Here is a 10,430-nt window from a genome sequence, read left to right as displayed (position 1 = left end):
GGACGCATACTCCTGCTGCAATCATGTTTTGGACAACCTGCTTTTGTTGCCCAAGCAGAGCGTAGGCCAATGGTGTGAGAAAATAATTTGACGCTGGTGTTGCGGGAGATTCGATGTCTGAAAGCATTTTCTTTTGTGCACTCTCACGAAACAGCCCAGTCACGGCGAGAAGGTGGATGAGCCTCGCATTCTGACAGGGCCACCCCGGGATCCGGGCTTTCAAAGAAGGTCGAAATCTACAAACCCATGAATGTAAAGGGGATCCGAAAGTTTGTTCAAGTGGAATCCAGAGCTCTATCATTCGCTCGTCATCAGGCCAACCAAACGTCTCCATGAGGTCGGCGAGAAAGAACTCTTCATCTCTCTCCTTTTTCAGTTCTTTTCCACTGACCGCGTGCAATATCCAATTATCCCATGCATACGAGATGGCTGGGAACCTAGTGATCCATGTTTCTCTTGGAAGGCGATTATATAAATGGTTTGGTTGCCGAAAGGAATTGCGTATCTCTTCAAGAAATAGATACTTGAGGCAAGTCATAGATAGTTCGAAATGCCCAAGTCCTATTACATCAGCCTTAGGCAATCCTGAGAGGAGCGCCAATCCTCCATGCCAGAGTAGAAAATCCGGGATGGACTGGTGAATGAAGCCCATCTGGCCCGATTTGAAAGAGCCGTTGATTTCAATTAGCCCTTTAGATAGGTTTTGGATCTTCGTATTGAAATTCTTCTCCTCAGTGAATTCGTCTGACTCTTCGTATCCGCACACCGTTTTGCAGGCCATTTTGGGATTGATAGCGAGAGCATGCTGGAGAAAAATTGGTGTCAGAGGCTCCGCAGCAAGCGCGACCCACTGGAAAAGCTTTGTTCGCTGTTTGAGCTCGTGTTCTTGCTCATCCTTGGGTTCCAGCAGTGCCGTGTATAGATGGTTCAGACCACTGGGTAGGCGATCTACATTGCTCATGGCAGCCTGGAAAGTATCTCCCTTCTGCTTTGTTTGTATGACCGTCTCGACAACCAATGATGTCCACTGAAAAATACCTTCGGATTTCCCAAGGATTTCGGTTTTGAGCTGGTGCTTTTCCGAGGCATCAAAAGTATCCTCAGAGTCTAGTCGCCAATTTAGAACATGCCTAATGTCCGAGCCGTTGAAATTCTCTATAACGATCGTCTTGCCATTGTTGAAGCTGATGTCTGGATAATGTCTGCAAGCGACACAAAGCGATAACTGACGCGTGGATTCATCTCCCAATAAGCTGATTAGAGTCTCGAGGTCTTTGAATATCTCTCTGGCTTGCGCCTCGCCAGCCTCGTCGAGTGCATCCACGAGTATAGTAACACAGGTTTTCCCGCACAATTTGCGGAGGCCGTCGAAGAAATTCTGGCGAATTTCACCCTTCATCCAGGACCATTTCTCATCCTGTGTAGCCCTGCCAGCTTGCCTTGTGTACTCTTCGAACCTCGTTGTGAGACCGGAGAAGGATTCCGGGGAGTAAGGATAAACCTGATGCAGAAGAGAGCGGTACATTCCGAGAACCGTTTTTTGGAGTTCCGTGCCTTGGCCATGGATGAAAAATGATGCAACAGCCCCGCTGGTTGAAGACTTCACATGCTTCAGAGCATGCTTCATGGCCATCGATTTACCGGACCCAGGCTTGCCGCGTATCCAGAGAAATCCATTTGAACTTTGAAGCCACTCAGTGAAAAGCTCATGTGTTCTCAGCCAGTCACATGTGCCTGGAGATGGCTCAAGTGAATCCATGCGCTGGTACTGCTCACGAAATCCAAGCGATTGGTAACAAGCTTCGTCAAAAAGTCAATTTTAACAGTTATATACAATGACTTCTTTGACTAACCTTCCTCAGTCTTTGTCATGGTAACCATTGGTGCTGATAAAAAGTGAAGTGAGCATATAACTGAAATGTAGGGGCGAAGGAATCTTACATGCTCCGTGGCTCTCAATTTCTTGCAGAAATGCAGTTACCGTCACATACGGCTCATCGTACGCGCTGCCAAATTTGATTAAATTGCTGTGGTCGCAGTCGATCGGGGAGACGCGATGTCCTTGGGAGTCGTCTGGCCGACCATGTGTCGCTGAGTGCGTATCGACCAGGACTGCTGGTGATCCGGACATGGACCAAGTCCCGTCCTCCTTCTTGATGTTAGCATTCTGCGGTTGGGTTATTATTGCTAAGCGAGCACTTACGTTCTGATGCGCTGTTGGAGATTCCTGCGTTTCGTAAAAATTCAGAATCTCGCACCGAAGCTCTCCGATTGCCGCAGAGAATGCCTTGGCTTGAATACGTAGCACAGGCGAGTTGTGGTCCAAAGTGTGGAGGAATCCACGGTTGGCCTGATCACCAACCATTGGTATAAGAGAACGAATGTCCATACCCTGGTTTGGAACTCCGAAGAAAATAACTCCTCTAATTGCTGCGAAGGTCAAATTGTCTGCATCAATGGGGCTGCTCCGTATGAGGCTAATGGCTTCCTTGACCACTATCCCGCCAAGGCTGTGGCCGAGAAGAATTAGAGGTTTTCTCGCGTCCTGCCGCACCTGTCTGATAGCAGTTTGAAACTTCTTCCCAATATCCAACAGGTTCTGGAATGACCGGCTGTCCTGCAGCTTAGTATCGTAGCCGTAGATGATGATCCTACAGCCTGGAAAGTCCTGAGGCAGAGAGTCACGCAGCCACATGTAGGAGCTCTTCTTCTTTTTGAAGGAACCGAAAGCGTGTCCATTCAAGCCAGAGATGGCAATAAGACTAGCGCCCAGATGTTAGAACCACTAGTTTGGCCAATTTCAAACATTCAACCTTACTCCAATTTCCACTCATCTGCAGGCGGACAGTAGAGGGTAGTGCAGCCATGGAAGTGCGTATCGATCGCGAGTGTGACATCTGGCGGTGCCTCGATGGTCCAATTGCCACAGCCGTCCGACAACTCCTCCGGGATATCAGCAAATGTGATTGTGGCAACCATCTCACGAGGCCTCGAGGCGTCGACAGCCAGAGACTTGACTCGGACTCCAGATGCATCCTGGCAGGAAACAGCTTGCGCTACCAGCGCTTGGAGGTCTTCTCGAGTTGTTCCAGCTCGTGTACCCCTCACACGAAAGGTGGTGTAGTCGGTCGGCGGCATGCCGTTGCCTGGCGACCGCGCTCAAGGCTGAAAGCTCGCCGAGGGGGCGAATTCAGCGGCGAAGCGAGTAGAACGCTGACAGTTGTCAATTTGAACCTTTGATAAGATATTTTGTATGTACATCGATGGAGCCGTGAATGAGTTAGTTCTTAAGGGTTCGGACGGGAACAGATTTCGGGGTGGGGAGTGGAAGAGGCGGGGTTGTTGGGGGCGATGCGCAAGGCTGAGCGCACCACCCTGCTCTGCTGACGGCTTGGCGTATATGCAGCCAAAGTGTGGCGCGGCAAGTAGGCATCCAATGAGTAATCGCTTCACACTGCATAAGAAGACGGCGGCTATAATCCCTGCTACTCACTCATATCAATTCCGCATTTGAAACGTTGATCGTGATGCTCGCTTACAGCGAAGATGAAAGCCGACATCAGGGGGTTGTAGTGTTTTTGTATTTTTCAGGCCTTTAGCGCGTGCAGTGCAATGGGGTCTATGAACAGTTAAGCCGCTCATTGTGTCATTCTCCGAGGTTTTCATTGGCTCGGTCATGACTACCTGAAAAAGTATGACCACTGACCAGGAAGGCGGTTTCCCAGCTCATGGGCCCCCCTTGTAGGATCACCCTACCTTGATGAATACCTAATTTAGCGGGGAAAAACGTGAGATGCCATGCATATGGCGTTTACGCTGCGGTGGGCCGTAGTTGCTTATCTCCCGCCCTGATTCTCCACTCCACCTTCCGTCCCACATACTTTTGACTTAGCGCATGATTACTAAGGGATTTATCTATAATGCCTCACTGACATCTAACCACTAGTGGTATTGATCTCTTGACCACTAGATAAGCCCTGATAAGCGTTCAAGAAGGGAGGTGGCGAAGTTGAAGTGGAGTACCGGGGCGGAAGAGACCATGGCGCTCAATGCAAGCACTTTCCAACCCACTTCCGCGTGGTCTTTGTCAGCATCGCAGCTAAATGCAGATCTATCTTAATTCGCGCCGCCCATGCTCAGACAACACTTTTCGCAAACTCGAACTCCAGTTAGCATAAAAATTACTCGCACTTATGCGGCTCCGGTTGTCGAAGCACCAACCTCCCAATGCGCTGACGATGTGTCATGTACTCAATGATGAACACTGTGTACAGGCCTAGAAGTTTACCATTGTTTTTGTGTGCAGTGTCTCCCTGGCGCCGTCTGGTAGGCCTGTTCGTGCTATCCTGCGTGCACGTGGTGTTATATGCAGAATTCGGTGACACATTCAGAGACAAATTGGGTCTGGCGGAGGTCTTGGATTCTGAAGGCAACTTTAAGTCCCTCATTCGGCAGCTAAAAGCTCGGCTGAAGTTGTCGTAGTCATTGAAAGTGTTGCTTGTTCTAAGGTGTGGTACTGGAAATTCTTGGCCAAAAGTCACACTCTCAGAGTCAGGTTTGCGTGCGAGCCCAACCGACCGTGTAGCTGACACATGACCGTAGTTTTGGTGAAGGAGAAAATTTCATCTTCATACTTGTGGCTATTTACATTGATCTAACTTAATTCTTCCGCAGAGCGTTGAATATATCCTCGACTTCCTCCGCAATGGCCAAGACCTTCTCCTCCTCCAAGCGTTGACCCACAACCTGCAGGCCGATCGGCATGTCATGGAAGACTTCCGGAATATCTACAAGTTCTCCGTATTAGCACAAAGTGAAGAAAGGGTGAGGATTCCACAGAAACTTACAATCACCGGCAACCGCCTTGTCAAAGTCATTCAGCGGCTGATAGTCTTTGAAGGGCAAATCCTTGGCCATGTCTGCCTTCGTCGGAGACTTGACGACAGCAGCCGAGTAGTCCAGCACATTGAAAACGCCCGTGTAGCCAAAGTACTTGCCCTCGGTGGGCTTGTAGGATGCCGAGGGCGCCGCCGGGGCAATCAGAGCGTCAACCGGCTCACCCGACCGCGTGAGCTTCTTCGTGGACTGCCAGTACTCCAGGTAGCGAGCCTGGTACTCGTATTTCTGTTTTTGGGTGGCCCAGAGGTCGTTCACCGTTCCGACCGGAAGGTGGCCGAGCTCCTTTCCGTATGAGACGGAGATCTCTGGAACGAGCGGCTCGCCGGCTTCGGAGGCGACGGAGTGGATGTCTTTGCCTCCGTCGGCGGCGAAGGTGTTCCACTGCAGCTGTATGAGTATGATAGCAGGGCTTGGGGGGAATCGAGACGTACAAGAATTTGGAATGCCTCGGCATGTGCAGGCGGGTTCCATTCGATGACTTCGTGGCCCCTGGCTTTCAGTGCCTCAACCGCCTCGTTGATGGCGCGCTGGACTGGAGGGTGAGGGTTCACCATTCCGTCAGTGCGAATGACACCGAATGTCAGCTTCTTTGTTTGGATCTTGGCCTTGACCGCATCTTCATCCTCTTGTCTCCAGGGAATCCTGTTGACCTTAGGGTCCGCAAGCCAGGGTTGGGTCTGGATGATGGTCTTAAGGAGAAGGCGCAGGTCGGAAATGCTGTGGCCCATAGGACCAATAACAGATTCAACAGTCTGGTGGCCCTCCATCTATATTTGATCACATGTGAGCAATTTTTCCGCAGTTCAGGTGCTAGTCCTACTTACGCTATTTCTTATCCCGAGGTATGGGACACGTCCATGGGAAGGCTTGAGGCCGACGATGTCACTCAGAGCACATGGTAGCCTGATAGACGCTCCTGTACAAATACATGATTAGGAATCGTCTCTTGAAAATGCGGCCAGGGCAGACTTACCGACGTCGGAGCCAAGTCCAATAATGCTTCCTCTCATCGCAAGGAGAGAGGCTTCACCACCTGACGAGCCGCCAGAAGAAAGCAGACGGTTGTGTGCATTGCTCGTGTAGCCGATGATGTTGTTGTTTGTTTCAATTCCCTGTTTTAATCAGCACCACCAACCAGGGCTTTGATTCCCTCTTTTTGATTAGGAAAACAGATGACTCAAAGCATTACTCACCATCAAGCTGGTTGGCACGTTGGTCTTGCAGTAAATGACCGCGCCCAAGGCCCTCAGCTGCTTCACCAACCACGATTCGGTCTCTTCTGTCTCAACATTTCCCAACCAAGCAATGAAGCCAACGGACGTCTCAGCTCCTTTGACGCGAAACTGGTCCTTGAGAGAGATGGGCAAGCCATGGAGAGGACCGACTGGCTTGCCGTGAGTGCGGTAGTGAGCATCAAGGGCCTCAGCCTGTGCCAAAGCATCCGAGAAGAGAACCTCGCTGAGGCAGTTTGTCTGAAACAGGTCAACCAGAGATACAATGAAATCGAATGTTGGCTTACCAGTTGATGGGCCACGGTAGCACGGTGGCAAAAGGCTTTTGCAACTTCAAGAGCTGTGAGTTTGCCATTGGCTAGCTCATGAGTGAGCTGATCGGCCGTGTAATTCTCGGTGATGGCCAGCTCCTGATCAGACAACACGTTGCGCGGAAAGGTGGTAGCGTCGGGTAGCTCCACAGCAGACGGCACGGTCTTCAGGCGCCAGTGCTCGGGCAGCAGTGCGTGGACAGCCTCGCGCTTTTCGCGGCCAATGCGCTGCCAGTGGGGCTCTTCTGCAGAAGGTGACATGGTGAGAACAAAAGACGATGGTACGCGGCAACAGACGACAGCTTGCAGCCCGATTCGGCTCGGCGCAGCGGGTATTAAGAGCAACGACCCGGGCCGATAGTGCATACAGGTCGGGAAATGCATCCTCGGGCTTAGAAATTGCAGTTTCATAAGCTCCCATTCTCCTTTGGTTGTAGCATTCCTCTGCTGGCGCGTCCTTCTTGATCGAGATGAGAGGGCGGATGGGTTACCCGATACGGACGGTGTCCGACCACACGTGGATGGTCGGGCGCCTTGATTTGCGCACGCCATCTCCAACATGGTCCCCGCATCCGTCAGGCACGACTCATGAATATCGGCACGAATAATTGGCAGCCGCTGACCAACCGACCATACCACGCGCCCGAACACCACCGAAAGATGATAAAGCAATATCAGAAGACAATAAAGCAGCCAAATCATACAGCGCGAAGGAGAACGTGCATTCCACCCGCTTCTCGCATATTCGCCTTTGCACATTCCTCGCCCCACCACCACCATCATGTCCGCCACCGCTCAGATCCTCACCTTCTCCGAAACCTCGTCGGACGCGGCCCGCGTGGTCGGCGTCCACACCTCGCCCATCCCCCCCACCACCCCATCCCTCATCCCCGCGGACGCGGTCCTCCTCCGCCTCCTCGCCTTCCCCATCAACCCGCAAGACCTCATGGCCATCGCGGGGCGCTACCCCGTGAAGCCGGTCCACCACCACGCGGACCAGCCCATCCCGGGCAACGACGGCGTCGCGCGCGTCGAGGCCGTCGGCGCTCAGGTCAAACATCTGCAGCCGGGCGACCACGTCATCCCCAAGCGCCACGGGCTGGGCACCTGGCGCTCGCACGCGGTGCTGCCGGCTGCGGACTTGCTCAAGGTCCCCGCCGCCATCGAGCCGGCGGCCGCCAGCCTGCTGAAGATGGGATGCGCCCCGGCGTACCTGCTGCTCGAGGATATGCGGAACCTCCGCCCGGGCGACTGGGTCGTGCTGAATGCGGGCCGCGGCGTCATTCCGCAGATGGTCACGCAGTTCGCGCGGATCCGGGGATGCAGGACCATCAGCGTCATCCGGGGCCGCGGGGATTTTGAGAGTGTAGCGCAGACGCTAAAGGAGATCGGCGCGGATGTCGTGGTCAGCGAGGAGCAGCTCGAGCAGGCCGGCGTCACGGCGCATCCGGAGCTGCAGGCCGCCGTCGAGCAGAACCGCGTCGTGCTGGCGCTGGACGCCGTCTTCGGCGCGTCGGGCGAAAGGCTCGCCGCGCTGCTGGCGCCGGATGGGACGTTTGTCAACTACGGGTCGCTGGGCGGCGCGGATGGCGTGCTGCGGCTGTCCCAGCAGACGCTGTTCTGGAAGCAGATCAGGTTCAGGAACTTCCGGCTTTCGCAGCAGTTCGGGCTGCGGTCCGTCCCGGAGCAGGAGAGCTTGCTGGGGTGGTTCGGGGAGTTGCTTCTCCAGGGAAGGCTGAAGACCCCGGTGGTGGAGAAGGTGGCTTGGGACCAGGGGAGTGGCGCTGCTGATTTGTCAGAGACGGTTAAGCGGTCGTTGCAGCTGGCGACGGAGAAACCGCTCGGTGTGAAGAAGCAGGTCTTCGTCGCACAGGTGTAGACTCTTGGGCATGTACATAAAATTAAACACTGAATGAGAAATACTTCGATGACGCGTCTAAACAAATGAACATTGGAAGTGAAGCTTTTGAACACCACCCAGGCACGTGACACTTCATCCGGATTAAGGCTCCTTCTCCGCTGTGTACAAGACATTCTATCAGATATGTTATGATGAAGATACCTAATCCCTACAGAGTATCTTAGACTGCATACTCATGCGTGGAAGGAGTCTTGCTCCATAATACTTACACCATACGGCTCTTAGTAAGGATATGCTAGTAAGGATCTATTTGACAAGTTTACGAATAAAGTTTAATTTCAGAAATAATTAGAAATTCGAAAGAGAGAGAAATAAATAATTATTAAGTCTAACTCTAGCGGCACACACTCAAGTTTCTACTATAGTACAAATATTTTTAAAAATCGCGGTAGAATTTTAGCGACACGATTAAATTTTAAAATTTATAAATTTTATCACAATGCCTAAGCCTGCAGATACTGACTGTGATAAAAATGAATATTTTTGTTTTAGCACGGTCATATGAATTATACGTGCATTTTACGTGGTAGTTGGGTTTGGGTCGCTAGAGTTGGTTTTGGGGGTTTCACGGCAATTGGAGTTGGTGGTAACCACCCTAGAGCGAAATCACAAAGCAACAGATTAAGGAGCTAGATGAGCAACCTTCTACTAGAAACACACGATTTGAGTTTTTGAGCAGAGTGGGCCGTTCTTAGAAAGAGGGCGTCTGAGGTATGAGATCTGCACATTTTCAAATATTCACGAGGTGCCACGTTGGAATTTGCAGTGATGAAGCAGATGAAATGGATGAGAAATGATTGGATATATTCTACAAGAGCCACCGCGGAAAACTAGACCAAAATTCCAAACCTAATCCGTGAAAGTCTTTTCCTTCTCAATAGCGGCAGCATTGAACTTGCGCAGCATGTCCTCGAGCCCAGGAATCGGGGGGTCGAAGTCAATCTTGGCACTGTTCATATACCTCGCCAAGAACGCATAAACAGAGTGGGTGAAAAACATCTCGGCTACAGCCGTGTCGCCAAAAACAGACTTCAGTTCCTGCATGAGCGGCTCCGATACGCGGGTCGCGCCGGGGCTGTTGATCTCGTCAACAAAGCGCGTGAGCAAGACTTGGCGCTTAGTGAACAGCTCGGCAGGAACGGGCTGCGAGCGGTTCCGCAGAGCATCGAACTGCTGTTCGCTGAAGCCAAGCACCTTGGCAACGGGCGCATTCACATCCCATTCATAAGGCGCGTCCAGGGTGGCGGCCGTGCGCAGGACGATGATCTGCCAGTCGGTGGCACGGAGCTCGCGGTCGGCGTGCCAGCAGAGGCTCAAGAGCTTCATGAAAGTCGGGAAGAAGATGGGCGCATTGGCGAGGAGCTGCAAATGGTCAGTGCATCATGCGATAAGAGTGGGATCCAAGGACGCTCTGACCTTGAACACGTTGCGCTCAAATGGCAGAGTGTTCAGTGCGGCTGCAACCTCGGGCGGGGCTGTCTTGGAATCGACATAGGGAAGGATGTGCTCGTTCGTAACGGTGCGGTCGTTCCAGGAAGCCATGGTGAAAAGATGGAGATGATTGCTTGTCTGTCCAGTGAGTGCAGCGAGAGCCTCGTCTTAAATGCTAAGTTCTTAGAAATCAGCCACTTAGAAATCAAGCCCTCTTCGAGCAAGACTCGGAACCATGACTGGTGTTGAGAGGCCCCGAGGTTCGCGCCGAGGGATCGTCCAGGGTCGGCGGCAAGCGTGAGACAGTCCCTTGGTCAAGGCGTCCCGTCGCCCGGGCCGACTCGGTGTGGCGCCTTAGATGGATTTAAGCATCGATAAGCTCCGGCCCGGTACGCTTTCTGTTTTCAGCAGTGCATCCGCCTCGGCCTGATTCATGAGGTGGGGGGAGGCTACCCTGCCGCTCGCCTCTGCATTACTCGAGCCAAAGTGGAGGCGAGCTGGCGGATACTACCTCCATTGGGAACCCGGACCGCCTCCACCTAAAAGAGCGCATGCAGATCATTCGAAGCAACTCCTTCGAGCAGTCGGAACGCTCGCACGCCATTCTGCAATGAGACAGCCGCACTCTTAAGAAGA

General features: G+C 52.5%; 3 protein-coding genes across 3 annotated transcripts; 1 reads left to right on the top strand and 2 right to left on the bottom strand.

The window, feature by feature from the left end:
* Window positions 1–4,659: 4,659 nt before the first annotated feature.
* On the bottom strand, window positions 4,660–6,703 carry LTHEOB_10482 (Tyrosinase; the record flags this gene model as incomplete). Its single annotated transcript, XM_035507132.1, has 7 exons — window positions 4,660–4,787; window positions 4,848–5,280; window positions 5,331–5,666; window positions 5,724–5,815; window positions 5,873–6,011; window positions 6,093–6,371; window positions 6,419–6,703. The coding sequence occupies 7 exons, from the start codon at window positions 6,701–6,703 to the stop codon at window positions 4,660–4,662; spliced, it is 1,692 nt and encodes a 563-aa protein (XP_035367791.1).
* A 520-nt stretch (window positions 6,704–7,223) lies between these two features.
* LTHEOB_10481 (alcohol dehydrogenase) lies at window positions 7,224–8,321 on the top strand (the record flags this gene model as incomplete). Its single annotated transcript, XM_035507131.1, has 1 exon — window positions 7,224–8,321. The coding sequence occupies one exon, from the start codon at window positions 7,224–7,226 to the stop codon at window positions 8,319–8,321; it is 1,098 nt and encodes a 365-aa protein (XP_035367790.1).
* Window positions 8,322–9,212: 891 nt separating this feature from the next.
* LTHEOB_10480 (uncharacterized protein) lies at window positions 9,213–9,905 on the bottom strand (the record flags this gene model as incomplete). Its single annotated transcript, XM_035507130.1, has 2 exons — window positions 9,213–9,725; window positions 9,780–9,905. 2 exons carry the CDS (start codon window positions 9,903–9,905, stop codon window positions 9,213–9,215), a joined length of 639 nt encoding a protein of 212 aa, XP_035367789.1.
* Between the last annotated feature and the right edge of the window lie 525 nt (window positions 9,906–10,430).

The sequence above is a fragment of the Lasiodiplodia theobromae genome (genome assembly GCF_012971845.1).
Source record: "Lasiodiplodia theobromae strain AM2As chromosome Unknown scaffold_39, whole genome shotgun sequence".
Lineage (NCBI taxonomy): Eukaryota > Fungi > Ascomycota > Dothideomycetes > Botryosphaeriales > Botryosphaeriaceae > Lasiodiplodia > Lasiodiplodia theobromae.
The sequence above is the reverse complement of the archived record's forward strand: the minus strand, read 5'-3'. Positions and strand labels throughout refer to the sequence as shown.